The sequence below is a fragment of the Cyrtonyx montezumae genome, unplaced genomic scaffold (assembly GCF_038088225.1).
Source record: "Cyrtonyx montezumae isolate F1298 unplaced genomic scaffold, pur_monq_1.0 scaffold_3, whole genome shotgun sequence".
Classification (NCBI taxonomy): domain Eukaryota; kingdom Metazoa; phylum Chordata; class Aves; order Galliformes; family Odontophoridae; genus Cyrtonyx; species Cyrtonyx montezumae.
This window is the reverse complement of record NW_027072034.1, coordinates 62,297,662-62,323,522: the sequence shown is the minus strand read 5'-3', so window position 1 is coordinate 62,323,522 and position 25,861 is coordinate 62,297,662. Positions and strand designations below refer to the sequence as shown.

At 38.9% G+C, this 25,861-nt stretch overlaps 1 protein-coding gene across 2 annotated transcripts in view; it reads right to left on the bottom strand.

Moving 5' to 3' along the window:
• Positions 1-25,861, bottom strand: part of APP (amyloid beta precursor protein) — a 198,663-nt gene that overhangs the window by 121,953 nt on the left and 50,849 nt on the right. For both annotated transcript variants that reach the window (XM_065741830.1, XM_065741831.1), the window contains exon 3: positions 11,945-12,074. In XM_065741830.1, coding sequence (XP_065597902.1) covers positions 11,945-12,074 — 130 coding nt within the window. The remainder of the gene's footprint in view (positions 1-11,944; positions 12,075-25,861) is intronic.

The window sequence follows — 25,861 nt, the reverse complement described above, 5'->3', positions numbered from 1 at the left end:
AACAATATGGCAGTGGTACACATTACATCTTCTATTCTCAAAGTCAATTCAATATTTAAAAATATAAAACACACAATAATTAACAAAAAATACCCCAAGTAGCTGAACACTAAACACGGGAACTCGCATTTTCGAACAAAAAGGAAATAATGTCATGTTTCAGATTGGCTTAGGTCAACCCATGCCAATGCTTCTCTCAATACAGCAGGCCCCATGCTCTTCCCTTCCCTAGCCTGTCCTCTTGCCAGTGTTATCACACCTGTGACCATAATATCAGCAAGATCAGGGTCTTAAGTTCTTAAATACTCTCTACTGAAAGACAACTTGGGGATCATTTAGATAATTAGCTTGGTTCATATTTCAAGCTGCTTGGCTGCCAGTCTTGGGTTAACTGGGACAAGCTTCAAGAGGGGGTTGGAGGACAGGCAGTAGAAAGACCAATCTACATTCATCAAACTCTAAATGCTTCCTCCCATCTCTGCTCTAGCAAAGTGTTCAGAGATGGCTGCTGGCATCCCTCTGGTACTGCAGATATTGTAAAATGGAAACCCTGCCCAAAAACGTTCATTTCTTCCCAGGCTAATGTAAAAATGCATGATGGAATTCAAAACTTGGTCAGGTATTTAAATAGATGTAATGAAAATTTCCTGGCATACAGGGAGTGGAGTTTGAGGCTGACTGCAAAACACACAAGGGATTTTACTCAAAGAAGAAAGTCTTCCTTAAGACTATTCTTAAAGAATAAAATAAAATAAAAAAATAAAATTATCAATACATTTAAAAAATACCACCATGGTATGGCTGATCTTAAATATTCTATGATCTTTTAAATGATTAAGAACACCCATGATGGGAAAAAATAGATACCAGAAAGCATGTACGAGGCTAAACTATAATCAAAACACATCAAATATAAACCAATTAAATGAAGAACATCTAATGGAAAAGCTAAAGTGAAAACCAATCACCTTCAAACCATGTAGGATCAGACTTCCTGAGAAGCAGACTTTGCTTATGTATTCACCAGAGTACTTCCTACTGAAACAAGTTGAAGCTGGTATTACTACAGAGCCAAAATTAATTTGTGTTACCAAAATTAATTTTGACATCCAATTGTTATGATTCAATTTTCTAACCTAGTAGCAATGATCTAATAAAAAAGTAGGGTAACTTAAATATTTTATCCATCAAAAACTTTCCAACAAAGCCAATGAGAGTAAAAGATCAAAGGTTTTAATGTAGAAAGTAAATAATTTCCAATAATCATGACCCTCATTCATTATCCCTAGCATAGGTTTTTGCAGCCTTTCAGTATGTCAAATGGAAAAATTAGCAAGCATTTTTAATGGCCAGGCTAAAATCACAGAATGGTTTGGGTTGAAAGGGATCTTTAAGATCATACAATTCCAGCCCATCTGCTATAGGCAGAGACACATCCCACTACACCAGGTTGCTCAAAGCTCCATTCAGCCTGGAGGTTAAGTACATCAGCTTAAGTACAGAACTAAACTACAACTGGTTTTTTTGTTTGTTTGTTTGTTTGGGTAAGATATGTACATTAGAGTTTAGAAAATTTAGGATCACGCTGGTCATTGCTACAGAGATTTCACATTCCACCACTTTGCCTACAGTGGGCATGTTTCTTCTTCGTTAAGCCAAGGAAGGCACTAAGATGGAAAAGCATTGTTCAAACAAAACCAATGAAAGTCTCCTCATGGAGATTAAATATATAAAACCACCTCATCGGTGGCTCCACAGCCTCCAGGGGACAACATGGTAGCACCATGCACCAAACAGTTCCTCTGCCTCACAGAAGAGAGCAGGAAAGAAGGGGCTTGTAACTCAGCACAACATATCCTGGGTCTGCTGAAAGGGGACTGGACACCTGCTATAGGGTTTCAAGGCACAGCAGCAAACAGTGGAAGCAAAGAAGATGGTATGTATATCAAGGGAAATCTTAGTGAGGACTGAACCCTTCAGTTCCTCTGTCAGCCATCCACCTGTAAACTGTTCATTAAGCATGAATGTCTCACACAAGACTCAAAAACTTTCCTTAAAAAATACTACTGCTCAACTTCTTTTGGAAGAGGGGTAAGATAGAGGGCTATTTGCTTGAGTCTACTTAAGTAGTAGTGGATAAAACTTCAGTTCAAATTTGAGGAGTTTCAAAAGAAACAAAATGTTATGTTTTCCACTGCAGACATTTTCTACAAGAAAATACAAGGTACATTTGAATACAAAATGTCTCCTGTCACAGTATCTTATATTCTAAATCACTGACTATTAGTACAAGTTTTCATGTGAAAGACGAAAGAACCCAAGGGGAATTCTTGCTCACATGACAAAGATGCTTGCAATGACAGCGAAGGGACTAAAAGTGTTGAAGTATGTTTGACCTTCAAATGTCAGCATGTTCATCTTGCTAAGATTACAGATATTTACACAACCGTGAAATGCTGTAACACTTTCCTAGGGACACAGTCAAAAAACAGCAATAAGCCCAGTGGGAAGCTGGCTTGTGTTGTCCCAGCTCAACTTCCCTGCTGCCTCTGAATCCCAACAGGCCACTTCATGGGAACACAGCTGGCCATGAACTCGGACAGCACAGCAGATAACTCCTCTTGTCTTGAGGCTCTCAGGAATGTGATATGATGAATTAATGTGTGCTAGGCCTGAGTGACTTCCAGCACTCAGTGCAAAGCCCCATAATGCTGCCATGCCTCCCCTTGCCAATAATGGAGGACATACCCTTTGAGAGCAGATAAGTGCCATGATGCTGCACTGTCACATCTAGCTTTATCAGTTCCTTTTGCCTGAAGGGCAATGTGCCCTTTATGAGAAATACTTCACTGAAAATTAACTAAGTTCTTTCCAACACTTAAAGTCATTTTGCTAGTTCTTTCTAAGGTTACAGATGAACTCTTAGAAACGAACTTTCAACAAACAAAAAACAAATAGTGTAGGTCATAGTACACAGATTGTGGTGGTTTTACAATTAAATTATGAAGCACTTTGCTATGTTCTTTAAGCAATCTACACTTTTCAGAAAATCTAATTCTGATTTCTCAGCTCTAATATTGTGATTAAAAAAACCAGTCTAGAAATCACTTCAGAATTTAAATTCAAAGCAACAGAGCTAAAACAGAAAGGCAACTCTAAGTCACATATGCCCAGTGATACTGTTGGAAAACAACAACAATGGCCATAACATACAACTAAGTGCAATAACAAAAGTACTTGTTCAAAGGCTGCTGATATGCTTGAAGGATAGCTCCAGTATTCTCTTGAAGACTCTGTCAGCCCATGGCTTGGACAGGATAAAGAACTGGCTAGAGGGCCAGGCCCAGTGAGTGGTGGAGAGCGGTGTTAAATCCAGCTGGTAACCAGTCACGAGTAGCGTTCCCCAGGGGCCAGTAAGCCCAGAGAAGCTCACAACTGACACAGTAGCACAGTTATACTCTATGATTTAGTCCCAAACCCTTTCCTAATAATCCCTAACACTGTATTGTTGGGTTTTTATGGCACTAACAAACCAATGTTTTCATAGAGCTATTAATACTCGCATTCCAGAGTGGGGCTACTCAAAGTATCACCATATCTACTAAGATAAGATTAATTTATTTTGTGCTTCCCCCATTTACAATATCTTTATTGCACTGATTTTCTCCTGCCATTCTATCTGTAGCAAATCAATATCAGAGAACCACCTGAAATTCTTCATAGTTTGACTTTATTAATTATACCCTAAATAGCTTTGTCACATTAGCAGATGGGTCACCACATAGTATACCACCTTTTTAAAATCACTCACAAACATTTTGCACGTCTCAAGCAGAAGCTCTGATCTCTCAGATTCTGTTATTGACCTTCCTTCACCTTGAGGACGGACCATTAATTCCTAGCTTTTTTTTTATTCCTTATTTAGCCATATAATAGTTTTCTCTATTCCATGGTAGATTAATTTCTTTAATAGCTTCTGGAAATGGACCTTGTTAAATTTCTTTTGAAAAACCAAAGTAGACACACTATCTATTGGCCTATCTGCTCCTTCAAAAAAGTGAAAGTGCCTCTTCCTCCATCTCATACTCAGTGGCAAGCCAATATTCCAAGGTGTCTATGCTCCTGCTCTCCCCAGCAGAGTACTAAAATCTATTTTTAGGATCTTACTTAGAATATTTTAGAAATATCCAGTGAGTCCCATCACTGACCCTTCCTTTGCAGTTAATAACTGCATCCAGTCTGCTAGCAACACTCAATCCTCCTGAGAACAGAACATAGTTAGGAAGAGCAGAAATCTGTGGGAAGATGCTCCATATGTAAATCAATTTAACAACACGTGACGGGATGTACACTTCCTTTCTTCCCCCCCTCCCTATCTTTCCTTCCTGAAGGAACATGCAAACAACACATGTTAATTAGCAGAATTCTCCATGGTAAAATTAAGTGCTATATGTTGGAAGAAAAAAAGGATAAATCATCTCCAGGGCAGCACAAAGATCCTCAGATGTAAAGTTACTGTATTGCAGTTGGGTGTGTACAGCGTGCAGGGTATGAAACTTACGCAGTGGCTTCATACACTGTTCATAGGTTGCAAACATGTGAATGCTCACTTAAAAATCAAACACGTTCTTCTTCATGAAGAATTGTTGCTTTTATGCTTAGACATAGATGCACATTGTTTCAAGACTTCTATAATTTGAAGCCAACTGATAATTTTAATTTTGAAGCTTCATCTAACCCTTCTTCAGTCTTCCACCTATAAGATAGGGATGACAGTCCTTACCTCATGACTTCTAGGAAACTAAAATCGTCTCCAAGGTGCTCAGGGGTAAGACTAGAGAAAGTACAGAGAAGAAACTGATTTTTTACTTTAGGCAGTCTGAGCAAGGGATAAGGCTGAGTGATGCACTGAGCAGGAGGCAGAAACAAAACACCATGCAGAGCATTAGGAGCACAGCAGCTGAGCACTGGTACAGTCCCACACAGCCCAACATAAGGTCATGAGGGCCACCTTAGCTTTCCCATTTTCCAGTTTTTGAGCTCTTAGCTTTATAACCATAGCAATGATCTCAGCAATACCTTTTGTGGCAAACTCACTTCACATAAAGCACTGAGGATAAAGCAGGAATGCTTGATATTCACAGAGCCAAAACAGAGTTAGAAGAGATAGAAACTTGGTCCAGCTGGGACTGGCCATTGAAGAAAAAAAAAAATTATCTTTTCAAGTTCTTACACATTTCAAAACAGCCTGGGTTTTTTACTCTTTTTTTTTTTTTGTTTTTTTGAACTACAATTTTTACAGCTTTCTTTAATAGGTGGCTACTAACAAGGCCTCTGCAAATCAGTGACTGCTTCCTGTGAGCTGTTCTTCAGGTGTATACACCACCTGCTCTGGTTTCCTTATCACATTTGAAAGTGACAAATGAAACAATATATATTTAAAAGAAAATTTTTGTTGTTGTTGCTTCAGAATTAGATTTGAAGATCTGTTATGTTTGAAATATTAAAAAAAGGTTTCCATTTTGACTTATTCCACAGATCAATTTCTCATTAAAACATACTCAGTCACCAAGCAAGTAAAACCTGCATAAACCCTAAAAATGCACAGAAATGGAAGAGTTCTGACTTACTGCTGGTCTAAAGCTGTACAAAAATAAGATATTTTATATCTAACTATATGTAAAGGAACTCTCTGGTCTCTCCAGCTAATTTCCCTTCATCTCTTTCACTTCGGTGTTTAATCAGCTCCAGCTCAAATTTGGCTAAGAAACAGCTGAATCAACACTTGGCACAAATGCAGAGGCTGTGACTGGCTGAGGAAAGTCTCACTTGCCTGATGAGAGACTGTATTCAGGATTTCTCTGCCCGCTCCCCATCCCTTCCTCTAGTGAACTGTACTTTGCCCCTGAAGCATGCCAATACCACAGTAGTGGTTTATGCAGTCCTGCTTCATGAATAAAAAGCTTGGAAAGGCACTACAATAAACCAGGAGACGATGCAGCTGCTGAGAATCACAATGAAAAGATAAACTTCTTGTCGTTTGTGAAAATGATCAGTAAAGCCAGCTGAGCCTTAGCAGCCACCTCCTCTACTACAGCAGCTGACCATAAAAATTCAGGTCAATTGAGTTCAGGTATATATGGAAAACCATTTCTATTCAATAAAGCATGTCAGGCCATGCTCTTAATTACACCACTGCACAGCAGGGCATTCAGGAAGACACTTGATGAATTGAGGCCCCATATTTTGCTGCAATTAGCTGAGCAGCAAGGGCACAACAACAGGATAGGATTCATTCTGCTGGCACAACGCTGAGGAGCTCCAGCATGCCAGTGAAGTGTGCCTTTGGGCCTGCACAGGGCTTGGTGAGGCAGCCTGAGCCGCGGCTACACTGCAGCATGCTCGCAGGCCCTACTGCTCCTCAGGAAATGTGCTCAGCCTGGACAGATAGTGCTCTCCTGCCCACCATCATCATGCCAAAAGCACCACTGGCAGGAGTGTTCTTCACTATGGAGCCAACGGAGATTACGTGATTTCTCTCAGCAGCACTGCAGTGTGTAGCTGTGCCTTTTGTTGCACTACAGATTCCTCTGCCTACGGTCCAATTAAGCAATTCAGACTGTCAGTCTTTGAGATCTTCTCCCTCCCATCAGCTAGTGCTGTCAGAAAACCTAGACGTGAGGCAGTCACGTAGGCTGAAAATAAGCACATCTTATATTTTAGGATAAGAGTGCAACATGAGGCTTGCCTGCATGACTCCCATGGATGAATGGAGACTGAGGCAAGCTAGAGGCAGGACAGGGAAACAGACAATTAATGTCATTCTGCTGATTAGGTACTCTGTGGAGAAGGCAGTGGAGAGCTCTATCAAAGTGTCTGGAAAAGCAGCTTGCCATCACAGCTGGAAACAGACATGCTACGCAGTGGGCTGAGAGAAAAGAATAGCCAATACTGTCAGATAGCAGTGAAAAATCGGCATTTCAAATGCTTTCATGAACAAATCTTATTGTTAAAATCACAAGTGAACTACCACATGGACCAGAATGAGTTGTGCGGTTAACTACATATGTATTTATTTCAATTATTTATTCCAGGCATAACCCTAGTGTTTCCTCTGATATAAGTGGCTGGGCATGTGCATCAAATCTTGTGTATGCCTTTTTGTCCGATATCAACAAGTGGTTAACTTTACAGACTGTTAGAGTAATAAAGTGTGACAAGTTAATAAATATTTTCAAAGATGCTTTTGTTAACAGAAGTCAACACTTCACTACGTAACTAAACAGCAAAATATACTGATCCATTTGTTTATGAACCATAAGTAATCGAAGTTTGATTGAGAGAGGCTACATACATAATGATATCTCAATACATCCGGATCCTTCAAGAGCTCCCTGAATATACGAGACTTAACAGCACATGTTACAGGGACAACAAAACAGAGTCACACATGAACACACAAGCATTTTACACAGCACAGTTAATCAAAGGCCTGGTAATTCCCCTTCACCCCCACCCACAAACATCCATGTAATTTAGGTTCTTTCTCTCCAAGTCTATGGTGTATATAATAAGCAGCTAGGCTAGGGTATATTTCACCAATAGTTAATGAAATGCCATCTATTCAGGAAAGCATAGCCATACATTTATCCAAGGTTTTAAAAGAATGGCACCGCTGGGACAAGGATGACTGTTCCTGCAGCAAGCCTGGAAAATGGAGTGAATTACCTCATTTCACAGCCCACATTACACAAATTCACCAGCTGCTTTTTCTCACAGGAGATGTGAAGAGAAAACAAACCAGAAGTGGTCATTGTCTACGGTGCCCTAGTGCACGAGCCCTGCCTTCCTGCTGCTTCTACTTTTAATGAGGCCAGAATCACAGCCAGGGTATCTTTCTAGAACAGTTTAAAAAACAAAGTGGGGATCATGGCCTTCTTGGCACCATTTGCTCAAATCCTGCAGTAAGCTTATGTCACGATTTTGGGGCACTTGGACTTAAAATAAATAAATAAATAAATAAAAAGTCCTCCTGCTTTTTGCATGCTGTAGGTTTGGAAATGCCAGCACAGACAGTGCCAAAAAACACTGCAGATCTTTAACTACACAGCCTGCTAGTCTCACTGCTCACCATCTTTGCCTGAGCACACATTTGTGCTTATGTCAACCATCATACTTTTCCCTTAAATTGCACAATTTAACCCTTTAAACTCTCTAATTAAAAAAATCTGTTTTAATTTGTGACAGACTGCTGTCTTCAAGACAAAAAAAAGAAAAAGAGGAAGAGCAACTTAAATAGATTTCTATTTCTGTCCCAAGGTGGGTAACAGCTTCAAGCTATAATAAGCACGCTCTGAAGATGTCATTTTCTAAAAACATGAAGACAAAAATAAAAATACTGATGAGGCACATGCCTTCAGTATGTTCACAGAATTAACTGGAATTCAATCAACAATTTTCACAAAGTTTTCTCTCTTCAGTGAACTGAGACTCAGGTAGCTCAGGTCCCTGGAAGCACGTGAGAGACACCATGAATGAGATTTATTGCATGAGAACATTTTCTCAAAGCTTGTAGTTTTAAGAATATTGTAAAGCCACGCACAACAGTGCAAAATCATACCTCAAAAATAAATAAAAAAGATAACACTTCTCTTCTTTGGCTCAATCAGAACGGTTGTAGTCACTGCAGAAGCACATGGCCCATTCACATAAGAGGAGTTCATTTTGCCTCCTTTAATTACTGTCTGCATGCTTTAGCTGCATCTTCTCAAGAAAAGGAAATATGAACCTGTGTAATCTAATAAATCTTATCAATATTACGAAAGTAGATTGCTACAAATTGCTACACTACCACACAAGAGTCTTGAAAGGTAAAGCTAATGGAGCAGTCAAGTGCAGCAGTGATACATGCTCTATGCACCTCACAAGACTGAAGATCAGAATGCAAACTGATAATAAAGACACTCTGTCCTGAAAGCAGACGTATTTCTGTCACTCAATCTTTGTGAACATTTATGGAAAATGAATATCAAGATGGAAGAAATATTAAATTGACTGAAGATTCTTAAGGTCACTTTCACATCGAGATAGTATTTTTAATACTAAAAAATGGTTATTGATAAAGAACTTAAAAGGAAGTTTTAACAAAGCTTACCATGAAATCTCTGGGGAGGGAAAAAGCAAAACAAGAAATTACACTTATACAACTCTGCAATTAGTTGTCCACTGGCAATTTTTTTATGGCATCATATTTCTTATTAGTTAATGGCTGTCTACATCAAAGGTCTTCTTACACTAAGCTTACTGCAAAAAGGTTACCAAAAGAGCCTTACTTCTAAAGTAGTCCACTACTAACATCAAGTGAACATACACAAAGATGATGATAAACAATTTCAAACTTTATAAAAACATATTTTACATATTATTTCAATATTTCAAAAACTGTAAGTATTTTTAATATTCCAGAGGCATGATGCCAAGTAGCATAATCCTCCCTCAAATTGCATAATTTAACTCTTTTAACTCTGTAATTAAAAAAAATTGGCTTTTTTTTTTTTCTTCCCCTTCAAGATGTGTGCTCTCCTCAAGGGGCCTGCTTATCATACCATCAGCTTTAGCACCCTGAGGGCAATGAGCCAACAGGAAAGGACTCTCACTCTAATGCACTTTTATTGCATGAAACACAGACTTGTTTTACTCCTTGTGGAACCACACATGACAACCAGAGCATTGGTGAGAAATAACAGATACTAGCCATCATTCATCCAGTGGATGTAGTAATGTGGCCACTCTTCCTCTAATACTCCCATAGACAGTCTCTGCTCAGGATTTTGCTTCTATTAGTTTTATTCTAGTAATAGTCAAAAGATGAAGGAGAAAGATGACAAAAAACCATAAATGCAGGCAAACACAACTGCATAAACTTCAGATACAAGAAAATCTGTCAAAAAATAGCATTATTTTTCTTAATGTAGTATAGAAGTTAAAGGGCAAAGTATTATCAGAAATGAGCTACCTAAATGCCTTTAAAATTTTTGCCTTTAGCAAGGAAAATATAACTTGCTACCAAAGATAGCAGACATTTAACTCCTGATAAATTTTCATTTCAAAACAGCAGCTCAGGAAAAATATCTTAAAAGTCCAAGACCAGTTCATCACACCTGGAGGCAACTGCTCATAATGCTGTTCATAAATTTATGAACTTCCTTCTAAATTACTAGGCTTCTTACTCCTATTCCTTTTACCAATAGACTGCCGGAGCTCCTTGCCCTTGCAGAAACTTCCTCGTAATTTCCAGATTAAATTTATTCATGGTCAATTTATATTCATTTGCTCTTGTGATGACATTGTCTTTTATCTCAAATTAAGTTGTAAGTTCTCCAGGGCTCTGACCAAATTCACATCAATGTGAAGAATCCTGAGTGTAATACTTCTCTGAAAATAACTCAGAGCTTTAGTTATGATTACAATACAAAAAATAATAAAAAATAGGTTTTGCAGATCCTCTGGTTTCATCACTTCTGTAATTAGTTCAAGTAGCCTCACATGAAATTTGATCAAACAGATAACAATGAAGCCAGATGAGAATGCAGTTCAGCCTTAGTTCTATGAAGCTGATTGTCTTTCTCTGCAAGTTTCCTGCCCTACATGCTAATCTTTATCTTGACTACGGACTACTAAAGAAAACACAGCAACAAATTAGACAACCTTTTAAACCTTTAACATAAAAAATTTTGTTGTAAGAGTGACTGACATAACATATGCAAAGGCTTGGAAAACACTCAAAACTGGCAAGCTCCTTCACACAGTTGAAATTTGTGTTACCAGAGGCAGGTCAACCTCTGCAAGAAAACCCCTCAAACTTGAGTACTTCTAGAATGCTAATGCTTAGATTGAACTTGTCATTCTTATGTATAGTAGCATCAACAACCAACATCAACAACTGCAGATCAAGAAACATGTTTCGTATCTATAAAATCAAACATCAGACCCAGAAACTTCACTGAATGACTATGTTTCCCTCGTATTTCTCAGTACATATTTTTCACATCTGTTGTTGTTGTCATCTTAACAGCGGCATGTCTATTTGTTGCTCTGCACTTCTGGTGTCATTAAGTTGGCACATTTGGTCTCCCTGTATCAGGTACAAGGTGCTGTTCATCTTTCCCATTCAAACAAATGAACAAGAATTCTAGAAAGATTGCATATTTTCTGGATTTTCTCTCATTTGTTATTCATTTCATAGAATAACTGGTCTGAGATGCTTTCCAAAAGAAGACTTTATTTGCCCTGGTATAATAGGACAGAAACTCCAACTCTGAATTCTAGGAAGCCAAATCCATGACATGATTCAAACAACAATAATAAAAGCAGCATATTTAAGTAGCTCATGGAACAATTTCAAGAAAAAGTTGTGATAAGAATATAAATGAAAACATCAAATCAATGTGATTTATGTGATCTGCGTTGACAGAATGCAATAGAAAAGTTAACACGTACAAATAATATTAATAATAATAATAAAAAGAAAAAAAGAAACGAACCTCCATCTACCAAGGAGGTAGGAGAAAATAAAGCAAGTTATTGACTCCAAAAAATAATAATAAAACATTACTGAAATGAATGGGATTCCATAGTCTTTTTGGCTTTCAAATAGAAGACAGTAGTGCATGTTCAGGCAAGAGATAGATAGTTTATAAGCAAAGATCCAGAATTAAAAAAGACAGTGACAAAATTCTGAGATGTAAGCAGAAGCCTGGTTTGCCATCACTCATGAAAACAGAATCAGGAAGAACCAAGATCATTTTCTCTCTATTTAAGGTAGCTTCTCAGGATTAGATAGATAACAGACAAAAGCCACTTCAGAAAATACATTAATATGGAGATATTAAATTATATAGTTTTGTAGACTCTCATGAAGAGCAAGAAAAAGATCACCACTCACCCAAACACCTGTAGGGAACCACAATATGTGGGTGACGGTTGCACTGCTTCCATCCTCTCTTGCACCAGTTCTGGATTGTAACCGGCTGGTTGGCTTCGACAACATTGGTTATTTGCAATTCAGGGTAAACCTAACATTAAAAATATAAAGAAGAAATTGAAAAATGTTACTGCAAATATGCACTTGGGGTCACGGAATATGTAAAATGGATATCATAGCACCATACTCCATTTCCTAACCTCTCTGTATATTTCAGTTTACTTCATGGTTTGAGTATAGATGCTTACCTGAAAAGATGGCATACTTATTCATCACTAAAAAACACACAGCTGCCAGCTCAGAATACAGTGGTAGTTAACAGCTGACTAACAAAATTAACTTGGACACTTAGACTTCCTTTAGCTAAAGATTATCTAAACAAGTTTCTAAAATACCCTCTCTTTCAAGTCCAGGATACCACTGTCTCTGTAAAACTTTGCATATTGGTCCTACTCTCCAAAGATTTAAAATTAATAGTATGTTTTTTATGCTTCCCTTAATTATTTTGACAAACACCACACTCTTCCCAATTGCAGTCTGTACAGCATTCACTTTGTTCAAATAGTTATTCATATTTATGTTTGCATGTGAACTGGATTCCTCATTGGATCAAACTGAAGCAGAAAATGTACTCCAGAAGCGTATCTGTTGCTTCCCTAGACACTAATAGATGATTAGCCCACACAACAAGGCTACAGTTAACAAAAGCAAAGCCTATGAAGTGTGCCACTCAGCAAGGATGCTCAGCCCCAGCTACACCACTCTGCACTCCCAACTCTGAGCATACCATGCCACATTTGCTCCTGTAGTTGATGGTTCTCACTTTTCATTTTTCAGAACTCTATCTGCTTTAACATGAAAATCAGAAGATAACTAGTTCTCCTTCACCTTTTCTCAAGCAATCCTTACCAATTTCTGAGTATGACAAATCTAAGAATTTAGGTAGACTGAGAACTACAGTCCACTCACTACTACCAACACAGAAGAAAAACAACTAATAGGAGATGATCCAAAAACACTCTAAAGAAATATAATCCCAATTTAAAAGAGTTGAGAGTGGGTGGGCTCTAGAATTCCAAAGCCAATGCTTAGAAAATCACCATAACAACTTTCTACAGCCTGCTTTGAGGGGAAAAAAAAATTAGTCTTACTCCCATGTGCAGTCTTTTATGCTAACCCAGCATACTAGACCATCCACTTAAATGAAGCCCACAAAAGAGAACCGCAAAATTAAGAGTTGAAAGTATTCCTAAATTTTGAAGATTTTGGCTTTGTTCTTTTGTTTAATCTTCAGCAGGTGATCAGGGCTGATGGTCAGCATCTATTCTACAAATATAGTATTCTCACTATAATTGCAGGAAGCATCTCCAGAAAAAAATTACTGATCCCTCTGTGCTTGAAATACTGGGTTCTGAATGGAAACAGTAAGGTGCAAATTAAATGAAAGCTATCTTGTCCTCTTCAACCTCCTTATGTTTGCCCTTCATTTCCCCAGTTCTACCAGACAGGTCTGTACATGCTCATGCTCGCAACTCTTGGAACAGCACCGACGGAATGGATTAGGATTCCACCACAGCAGGGAATTCCACACCTCAACTGCTGTGAAAATAGTACACCATAAGGCAACAAAGCTGCCTCAAGAGCTTACGAGGAAGATACAACAGAAAACTTCACTTTTCTTTGGACTCTGCCATTATCAACACCATTACTCCACAGTCTTCCCAGTTTATACATCCCCAGACATCACACCGCATAATTAGAGCTCTCAGGCACATACATTGGATGCTGGCACAAACCACACGCTTCGTATAGCACATGGTGTCACTGACACATTCTCATGAGGGCCATTTTAACACTTCTCAGGGTTAAGTGTCACCCATCACATATGAAGGAAGTAAAACTCTTAAAATTTTTTTTTAAATGTTGGGCCAGAATGCAAAAAAAAAAAAAAAAAATGAAGTATTTGGAGTTTTTATGCATACACCAACCATGTGCGCAGCTTTAAAACAAGTGGAAATAGAATCCTGATCCATGAGAACGAAGACACATTAAGCTGCTTTGCTGCCTTTAATTTCTAATGAGGAAGAGTGAGTTATTACTCCAAATTCATATTGAAACAATAAGACTAGGCAGGGTACACTATTTTCATTTTCACTATCTCCTCAAACCATAGTTTTAACTATTAGTTAATAAGTTAGACCAAACTATAAGATGTTAATGTTACGTACATGAATAGTGTTTGTCAAAAGGACACAAGGAAGAAGAAATACAAAGAAGCCTCCTCTTCTGTTTCTACATCAGCTACCAAATTCCTTATTTCCTTTGACAGTTCACATAAAGCTCTGTCCACCCTTCACAAGAGAAAACAAGCTCTGAATGTCACGGTCAGCAGGTTAAGACCAGTAAAGTGTATGCACTGAAGAAAGCACCCCTAGCTAGACTTATGTAAGATATTTGCTCTGAATTGAAGTGGGACCTACTTAGTGGAAAATTAGATTCATATTTATTTATAGTGTCCCTAAAGAGCCATTTTTCCCACTGTATAGTCAAGAGCAAGAGCTCTAAAAAATTACAGGACATGAAGTATTGTGTCCAGTTCTAGGCTCCCTGGGACAAAAAAGACACGGACCTCCTGGAAAGAATCCAGCGGAGGGCTACAAAGATGATAAAGGGCGTGGAACACCTCTCTTATGAGGAAAGGCTGAGAGACCTGGGTCTGTTCAGCCTTGGAAAAAGATGACTCAGAGGGGATCTGATCCATATCTATAAATATCTAAGGTGCAGGAAGCAAAGGGATGAGGCTGGGTGGCAATAGGATGAGGGGAAATGGTCACAAACTAATGCATAGGAAGTTCCACACAAATGTGCATGGGAACTTCCTCACAGTGCAGTGGCACAGGCTGCACATAGAGGTGGTGGACTCTCCTTCTCTGGAGTCGTCCAAGACCCACCTGGACGCCTACCTGTGCAACCTGGGCCAGGGAGCTGCTTTGGCAGGGGGTTGGACTCCATGATCTCTAGAGGTTCCTTCCAACCCCTACAATTCTGCGATTCTGTGATCTAAACTTTCAACTTGATCCCTACTTGTTGCAAAGTAATACCGTTGATATATTTTATATGGAACAGTCCATGAGTAAATTTCTTTAAACTGACTTCAAAAATCAAACGTGTTATTCAACAGCATTATTATATTCACAAAATCTAGAAGGAAAGAGTGAAAACATGGCATGAAACTGAGTGGCAGAGAAAAAGATTAAAATAACACAGTGGACAAGTCAGCGTCACAGCAATCTCCGGTGACAGTGAGGAGGACTTGGAGTCATTCAGAAGGCATTTCCACACAGTCTCTGTGTGCATGCTTCCAGGCTGTTCAGACACTGGGAGCACAGGCCACTCCCGCAGGAGAGGAGGACTATTTCAGGAAGAAGCACCTCAGAAAGCTGGTGACAGCCACTGGTGAGCAATGAGCTCCTCTCAGTACACTGAGGGCAAGAGGGTCTGCACAGCTCCAGGCACAGAGAGGCATCAGGCGTGGTCACAGCTGTTCCTGGAATAGCAGGCCCAGCTGCAGGGCAGCAATTCAGAAGGACTGGGACGAACTGGAATGAGTTCAGAGGAGAGCCAGAGAGCAGCAATGAGATCAAGTGTCGCGTGTAGAGGAAGTGCTTGGCTCCAGGACTAATCCACACAGTTGAACACTGACAGCCCCATGGCCATTTAATATGTCTTTGCCGCAGCCTCCACTGGCAGCCAGGATCCTCACAGCCCTGAACCTAAACTTCTAGGTTGGAACTGGGGGGGCATACTCTCCCCCACTGAAAGGGTGGAGCAAGTCTCAGATTGACTCACAAGATTGAATGTGTACAAGTCCATGGGGCCAGATGACACGCATCCTAGGGTCCTAATGGAGCTAGCTGACGTCGTTGCCAATCTGCTCTCCATCATACTTGAAAGTCCAAATCAGAAATGTACATTAGGTTAAGTGCTATCACATGCAAACAGTCAGAAGTGGACAGCTTTTCCTATAAATCATTTCTTTTTATTCCATTTTCCTAGTCCTTCAGTTCTTTTGCTGTACTTACACACAGTATCTTGGCTTAAATTGCATCACACATTTGGTTTCTAGATATGCCTTCTATCCTATGCATCAGCATCTGGCACAGCAAGGTGTTGAAGTCAACTTAAATTCAAACATAATTCTCAACTCTCTAATGTCACAGTGGAAAAAGGACTTGTATTTCACCAAAAGCTCACTGTCCAGTCTCTCCAAAACATGATACATAAGAACTGGTGCAGATTTAGCTAAAGTCTATCAAGTGTTTGCAAGTTGGCAATCTGCTTGAAATCTGTCTCAGTGACAGTGATATTAAAAACTAAATATAAAAAGACAGGTCATTGAAAAGGTAGGAACATGCTTACAGCTAAGAGAATTTAAGAAACTACTGCTGTAAATAGAACACATAATAGGGTAGTTTTAATATCTTCTGCAATGTGATTAACCTGAATGTTCTCATTTACTTAAAGTGGAGGGTAATTCAAACTGAAATACAGTTTAATTTCAGTCATATCATATCACCCCTTTGTTTGTGGACAAGTATCCTTCCAATTGGACCATGAGAGTTTTAATATTCTGTATTCATAATGTTGATGTTACTTTAGTGTTTAGAATTGTTCACTGAAGTTGTCAAATAGCTTTTTAAAACTGTAAAAAATTAATGGGTGTGTTAGATACTACCTACCTTCATGCTTTAATGGAACAAAGATTTTTTTTATTGTTTCAGTAAGGTAGTTTACAGACCGTTGATACAAGCACACAAAAAGCCTGATTTTAGCAAACAACATTTAGGAATGCAATGGTTTTAAAATTGTGGCATATGTCACTCTGACAGTGAACTTATCTTAAAGACAAATAAGTAACGCTTCAGTTTTGCGGATGAAAAGCCTTCAGTTCTAGATTAGCAATTTAAAGGTGGATTAAAACTATTCATTTTCCAGAATATATCTTAAAAAAATAAATAAAGTCCTGCTGAGGATTTTCCTGTTAAAAAGAGGGCAGAAAGCAGCCTACATATTACAGCCACAAAAAGGAACAAAACACCAGCTGCTTCACAGTATTTTGCATAGATAAATCATTGCAGCACAGTAATAAGCAAATGTGCTGCACTAACTTCAAAGTATTTGGCTTGTCCAGTCAGAGGAAGTACACATTTTGGTGTGTCCATGCACAGTATTTCTGCAAGCTTTCCAATCTAAAACTTGCAAAGCAGCAACACCGCAGACTCCCAGCTGTCCCAGGTCAACCACAACAGCAGTGGTACCACGTGAGCAGCAATGGCACAAGCACTGCCAAACCCAACAGAAAAACAGATTGCACAACTGAGAACAGGGTATCTGCAAAACTGGCAGCTGTACACAGACTCAAGCTCATAGATGTCTCTTGTCAAAATATTCTAGTTGATTGCTGTTTTTTATGTTTTCTACATTACAATAGAATATCGCAGTATTAGGTGATTTTAAATCTTCAGTGATTGATATATAGAGAGTCAGGTTTTATATTTTGAGTTCTTGTTTGCTTTTTATATTTTCTGCTGCATAGTCATACAATTTAAAGGTTGAAAACAAAGCCAAAGTTAAAATCTCCATTAAAAGAAGACTCTCGAGCTTCTGTGGAAAGACACCCTCTTGAATTCTTGATGAAACAGGGAGGGGAAAAAAAAGACAATGGACTGCATATGTTGATAACACATGCAATTACATAGACTTCTGGACTGTTGAGCAAAGAAGGGATGCCATGCAAGCTTTAGGAAAAACTCAGCTTGCTGACATGAAGGCCATGCTCCGTGGTCAAGCTGACTACTCCAGGCAGCCCCTGAGGATCAAAATCTGCAGACAACAGCTGTTATGTTTCATGGGAAATGAACCATGTTCATTGCCACACTTGTGCATTTCACAATCACCACCTCCTTGTCTTTTCTGTTTTTCCTCAAAGAAATACTGTGCAGAAATGGTACCATTCTCCTTTCAACTAATCTATACTTATAGAAGGTTATGAAATGGGCGCTCATCGCTCAGTAAAAGAACAATTGCACCACAAGTAGCTCTGCAAATATTGGAGTACTAGCATGGTTGCATTCTGAATGCTCCATAACACAGGCCTGTGGTCCCATCAGTCACCTGGCCAGGGATCTTCATCTCTCCACAACAGTACACTCCCACATGTCAACACTGAAGTCTTTTGTTTCCTGCCAAGTTTCTGCTGGCACAGCTACGCTCTGTCGCACCTGACCACATTCCCTCAGTATTGTTTTTCTCAGCCATGCGGGTGGTCCTACACACAGAAGCAAAGCTACGCTACTTTCAAGCATCCCAATTTTTCATGCTATTCTAAGCAAGCCTTTCTGCACTGGTGCATTTACTCACTTAAATGCGACATATTTCTCTGCAGGTAGAAATCTTTATCCACAGAGAGATGGCCAAGTCAACTTTGCCATCTCTTTCCTCAAGTGCAAACTAAGCTTTCAGGTATCCCATTCCCTCCTGAAGTGTTGCATGGAGCACATGTGACCAGGGAAAGGAAGGTGGGACAGCACAAGCAGCTCCAGAGCCTGGGTCCGTCTCATAGAAATTTTACAGGCTGTTATCCCTCCCATAGCAAACATCAGTGGGAAGAAGGCAATAGAGAAGCTCCTTTCTTGATCACATAAATATACAAAACAACATTGACCTGTATAAAACAGCTAACTTACAAAGAGGATGATTAAACAAGACTGTTGGCTAATAACAGCATCCAAGAGTCTCCAATGAAGGCTCAGTGACTTGAGATGGATCATCAGGAGCAGCCCTTAGTATGAATGTTATTTCAAAAAGGCAAGAATTAAAAGACAATTTTAGAAGTACAAACTTCCTGTTTTGTTGTATTACCATAACAAAAATGGAATGCTACTTCATCTCAAGCACAATAAACTTCAGAGTAATGGCTGGGAAAGAACCAGATCTGCCAGCAATTTTTGCCCGAAGATGAGATTGTGTTCCAAAGGCAGTGAACTACACGATTAATCAGCACTGTGAAAATGACTACATGCGGAAAACTACAGTTTCTTTCTCCTTTGCATTTAAAAAAATATATATCTTCAACATTACTGACGTGCAACTTACATTTTAAATCGAACTACTTACCTAGAGAACTTACTTGGCTATAACTGACTGGATTGTTATTTCTGTTCGTTGAGTAGATTCCATTATAAGACACACCTCAACAGTAGCGTGAAGTCTATAATAATATACTTGGGGAAAAAAAAATCTCTATTCAACTATTTTGAGTTCTCCTGCTTACAAAATGACCTACTTTATGTCAAAGTTGTCCTCAGGGCCATGCAGAACCATCACAAAGTAACAGGCCTGGGAACTAATTTCGAATAATCTAATTAATTTACGCATTCTTGAGTTTATTGCAGAACTAGCCAATGGGTGATATATTCATCTAAGAGTCTGGATTCAGTTGCTCACGTGCCCCAAAAGGCAAACAAGGCTGTGATTTCTCTTCTTCTGAAATAAACTTCAGGGTCTAGTATCTAGAACATGAAGTAGCAATATAAGGTTACAAGAAAACACTGCATTCAGCTTGGCTTAGTTTTGTTGTGAAAAGATAAATGGGTTGGGAAACCCGCAAACTAGGGAAACAAACTACCTGATATGCTACAAAGCCTTTACCTTAAAACTGGGTAGGAAGGGGTTAAACAAAGGGAAGCAAGTATAGCAAGCACATAAGAACACACTAAGATCGAGTTTCCTGTTTATAAATGCCATAAGAATATGTATTCAGTGTCTTGGATTGGTCCTTTATGATAGGGCACTTAGAACAATAACCCTTATATCAAGCTAATAAGACAGAAGACAACACTGCTTTCTCCTCCTTTCAAATTAAGCAGGGATAATTTTCTGTTTTAGAATTTTTATAAGAGATGTATATGTTAAAGGTGATATGCTACATTACACACACAGTACAACACTGAAATACGAACAGTGTTTAGTGTCAATATAAAATTGACACTACATACACCATTTTTCCTTCCTAATCACAGTTTTCTTCACAAATATTTATAAATTTATGGGTTGTTTTTTTCCAAGTTGTTTAGCAATTCTCATAAGTACTCACAAGATTTGGTCCACGGTAGTCTTAATTACCTCACCACTCTCCTGTCCCAGATGCAGTCATTCTGCCTACAAACTGCTCTCCTAAGACAGTAACCTTGGAAGAATACATAACTGAAGATAAATCAGACATTTATTACCTCCGCTACCATGACTAAATGCATCTGAAATACCATTAACTTTACCATCATTGTTCATTTATTGAAACTGTCACCGTGCATTTCTGAAGCCCTACCTATTCAAGGGAACTGTAATCTGGAGCAGCCACCAATAGAGAGGTTTGCTGACTGTTTTGCACTTCAAAATGTGTCTGCTTCAAATAGGGGACTCTCTAAAATAACAATGCTCCAAAACATGTACAATAAACTCTGGTATTGTAGTACATACGCCCTTGTTTGAAAGTAGAACTGAACAAGTATACTTCAGCTTGATTAGATGCATATAGACTTACTCAAGATTTAATTTTTCAATATCTGACTCCCCCCTTAAAAAAACAATTCATGAAGACATATTATTGGAAAAACTTCAGGAGTTTGGAAACTACTCTTTAAGAAAACAGAAAATTTCCACAACGGTTGCTTGTTTTTCCCTTTATTTTTTTCCCTCCTTCCTCTTTCCTCAATTTTTGACATTTAAACTATTGCTATCTTCTGTGAACTTCCGCATAACACATTTCTTTTGAGTCACAGAAAATGGAGAAACAAAACAAAAAACAATCTAAGAAAATACTTAGTTTCTAAAACAGATATATAAAGTTGTATTTCTGCTTTCAGAATTCCTCTCCAAAACAACACTGAATTCAAAGAAAAAACAAAATGATGTGTTATAAATACTGCAGAGACTTCAAAAGAAATTCATTCCACATGTCCTTCCTGCAGGAGAAAAAAGTACAGTGAAGAGCTCTGCTATAGAAGGAAGGCAATGGAGGCCTCAGCAAATCACACACAGAAGGAAGATTGCGAAGGAAGCAACCAGCATGGAACAGCACCTACTTTTCAGGTCTTTGACAAAGCTTACAAAATGTTATTAAAATATAATATTCAGTGGTATGTTAAGAAGTCTCTACTAACTACTATCTCATTCTGCTTCACAATGTCTCATTTCTCCTTGGGAACATGGGGAGGGAAGAGGGGTTTAGAAAGAGCAGTACTGACTGCATCCTGCAGATGCTTTTGCAACAAAACTTGGAAATTCATTCACGAAGATGTAAAAGTTATGGCTTGAATAGACCAGTTGGTTTCTTCATTTCCACTCGCTGAATAGAAGTGAAAATCCATTAATCTCAATTTCATGCTAAATTATAGTATCTACTAAAGAAATAAGCAAAGATCCTGAAGCTACAAATGTCATCCGTGTGTCTATTTAACAAGAGGAGCTCTGAGCCATCTTCTCTGAGCCATACGTCATTCTGAGAAGAGCCTTCAGCCAGTACTTCTCCCAATAAAGCTGCACCCTGAAATCCATGGGTGACTGCATTTGACAGTAAAGCAAAAAATAAAGTGGGCATCACCACCTGTGTTACACCATAATGCAAAACCCCATGACCATTTTTTATGTAACAGAATTCCTATGGAGGTGACCATACACCTAGCACGCTTCATCCTACTGAAGTTTTCACTGAATGAAACCTAAATAAGATTCAGATATTGAGAAACTTATATTTGAAACAACCTCCTATAAAATGAAGTTCTGGTACCACAGTCAAATAAGCAAATTAATTCTGCAGAGCCTGCAGCCTTCACTCACAACAAAGCAATGGATTTGAAGTCAAAACCAGAAGTCTAACAACTGATATTCTCAGGTCTGTTACCATCATCTTCAAGGGCCAGTTCTTCCACACCAAGCAAAATACATCAAGGAAGAAGCATTAGTTTAAGTAACACCAAGGCTACATAACATAACAAACTGTTCTGTTTCTACGAACAGAAAAAGACTGGAGGGAGAAACAGTTCTGAAAAGCAAGCTCCGAATTCATTCATCTGCTCAAAATATCAGACAGTAAAGAAAAATCCTGAGTCTGGAATTCAAAAGAGTGTATTTTGATGTACCCCTGTCTTTTAAGTAGCAAGAAAGGGCACCTGTACACTGCAAGAAATTACAGCAAGAAACTCACAGAACAATCTCATCATTGGTATGTTGATAATATTTGATGATGATACGTGGAATACATTGGGTATAATTTAAGTGTTTTTGCTTCCTTCCAACTTTTAAAATATGTTTAATAAACTTGAGTTTTATGTATATACACACACACACAGTAAGGTGGACAGAAAAGAGTTTTCTCACTCGGTGAGTAAAAAAGTTAAGTGTTTCAACACTTGACTGTTCAAATGTGAAGGAAACAAAACATCCACATAATATATTTGATAATTGCTCTTTAAAAGAGGATGGGAGTCAGTTCCACTTTTGTGACTCTGATCGCTTTTAGCTCTTCGTACATTGACTGCAGATTCTTTTTTTAGATGGAAAATTAAGATAAGCTCCCCTGCAGTTCAACAAAGGCATCCTCACATTAAATGTGTTAGTAACTAAGGGGAAAAATTGACTGCAAAGAAATTTTTATTGAAAAATAATTTTGCCTCTCAACTGCATGCATTTCATTTGTGAGCTTCTTAAAATACTTTTTCCCCTCTTTTTCAAAGCACACTACTCATGGGCTGGAAGATACCAAGACAGCATAAGAAAAAGCTTGTGGAAAGCTTGTGCCCCAACCCTCTTTTTTTTCCCCTAAACGTAGAAATGAACGTTGCTAGGGAGCAATGGGTACAAGATGGAAAAAGGCCCCCACTGACCTCCTAACTTTTACGTAAGCACCAAGTCAGATATGCATCAAGCTCCTAGCCACTGGGCTGTCTATATGCATCTGTACATTTAAGAGAAGCAGTTCAGAAGGATGAAAAGAACAAACTGTTTCAGCATTCCATCCCCCACCAAAGAAAGCAGCTAAACATATTCTTGCCAGCAGTCTTCCTCCTGCGGTCTGTTCCCACACAGATGGTAAAACTTGTTATGAGGCCTTGCATCGCAAGTTCCACAGAAGTCAATGGGAACCCTGACACCAACTTCACTAACAAAGATTGAATCCATCAGCTCAAAGAAAGCTAAAAGAAAGAAAATAAAAATCTTTTTTCTCTCCTACAAAGAATAATTTCAAAAGGATTAGGATGGTTGCCAAATGGAGAAACTAGAAGCACTTCAACATTGCTCCAAATTATTCCATTGACCACAGCGACGTTAATCTCTAGAGATAAATACTGCTGTTGCATGACAAGAAGTCAAATCACATCCAACAAAATTTATGCAGAAATATATGTAGGGTATTATTCTCAAGAAGGATTACTGTGTGCATTTCCAAGTTATCAAAAGCACGCTGTACAAAGGGAACATTAGGATAAGTCACAGAAACATAGAATGGTTTGGGTTGGAAAGGAGCTCAAAGCCCACCCAGCCCCAGCCTGCTGCTGTGGGCAGGGCTGCCCCCATCAGCTCAGGCTGCCCAGGGCCCCATCCAACCTGGCCTTCAGTGCCTCCAGGGATGGGGCACCACAGCTTCTCTGGGCAGCTGTGCCAGTGCCTCACCACCCTCTGAGGAAAGTTATTTCTTCCTAACCTCTAGCTGCCAGTGGAACACAGATACATGGCAGGCTTTGATTATTATCATGGGTGAACTGCTCCACTGAACTATGCCATCTAAGTGAGGTAGTCCCCAAAATGACTTATATCATCTTCAAGCAAACGTGTATTGGAGGAAAGGGTGGGGGCACCTGTGTAAAGAAGTCCACAGTTTTCACCACTACTCTCAGCAACTCCAGAGAGATTTCTGAACGCCACATAACTCAAGCTTGTAGCACACATTGCTCTTGAAGAGGTAAACAAGAAAGCCTGCAATAGGATTTAATTTCTTTTGAAGCTTCATTCTTGCTGAGGCACAATCTCCAAAGAAAATCTACTACCAGTCTACTGTTGTTTCTTCTTTCCTGTGTAACAATTCCCCAATTAATTGGTTGCTTGAGGCAACTCATTAACATATGATTGTTGTGGTTGCATACAACCAGAGAAGCTGAAAGTACCTAAAGAAAATGACATTCTGTGTAGGAAAGCCCAGCAAAGGCTTCAAGGAAAAAAAAATAAGAATGGGGATTTATGTACTATTTTACAAGTACTCTCAAATGTGGCCTTTGGCAGCAAACTCACCTGACCATCATCAGAAACGTATACAGCAACAGTACTTAACAGATCGGCAATCTGAAGAGTAGCCAAGCAAAAAAGCTTATTTTTATATTAATCATTACTCAAACAGGTACTCTAGGTGTCATTTTGATGGAGGCATTATAGTAATCCCAACTCAGATGGAAGTAATACAACCAAATCATTTCAGTTATGACAACTGCCTCTAGTTTATTGATTCCTCAAAACCCACTGAGAACTTAATATTAAAAGGAAGTATGATAATTTATCACATTACTCCTTTTACTTTTGTTTCACAATGAGAGCAGCATATAATACACTTAATTTTAAAAGAATGTCAGCGCCCCTTCTCCAACAGGAACTAAGTTCACAGGATTGGACTAAAGGTAAGAAATAAATCATTTTACCATTCTAAGCAAGTACTTCTTGAAGGAATAATTTTTTCAAACTGATAATGAAAGAAGAAATAAAAACCCTTCACACCTCATATTGCTTTGGCTTATCCTGGGAGACATACCTCCTGCCTTGCAGAACCACACCTGCTGCTGTGCTGTGAACTCTGGGAGTGAAAGAAGCAGATCAAAGCTTTAACTGTTCATATCTTCAGGATTATGTTATCATGCAATCTCCTTTATTACCATTGTCTGTGGTTCAATAGTTTCTTTTGTTTAGCTTGGTAACTGTTATAGAGATATGCTTTAATTTGTTTAGTACTTTGAAAAGTGAGATGCTACACTAAAAGGAAGGTATTGCTCCCAAGATTGATCTAGACAGCGAAGTCAATGCAAGGATTTGCAGAAATCTCAAAGAACTCTACACCAAACTTTTAAAGCAGTGTGAGCAGTTCTGCACCAAGCTATTGATGCAGCTCTACAACAACCGTCATGCTAACTCTCCCAACGTCTAAGGCAGCTCAGCATATATCCTACAAGAAATTCTTCAACATGGATATACAGCATGCTGTGGGCAGCCAGCCAGACCTCCAGCTGCAAAACCCAGCAAGAGCAGCAGGAAAATCAGCAGCAATTGGGACTTTCCATGTGAAGTGGAAGTCCGCACCCTGTTCCTAAAAGCACAGTACAGCAAATCTGTGGAAGAAGTGTTTAACAAATGGCCTAAGGACATGATTTTACCTCAGATCACTGGTAGGAGGTTAATGTATCACATCGAATTTATCAGTCTTTCACACATTTGTCAGTTCTGTCCCTCCTGCTGTCATCCTGCCTAAAAATGCCACCCTTGCTCACATTTCCATATCCTCACCTTCTTACTTTTATCTCCATTCCTGCACAGATTTTGGTATTTCAAATTTGTTTGCTCTACACTTACCTTGCTGCTGCCCTAAACTGAATCATGGAGCCACATTTACACCCCAGATTATGTAGAATGCAACCTGTTCTTCATTATAGGATTGATTTAACATGAGTCTTTCAAGACCTAAAACAAAGCCAATTGTTTCTCCCCACTTAAACTGTTCTGCCCACTGCCAGAGAAATGTTGCTGAGGAAAGTCAGATACTAACTGGACATGCTTCTAAAA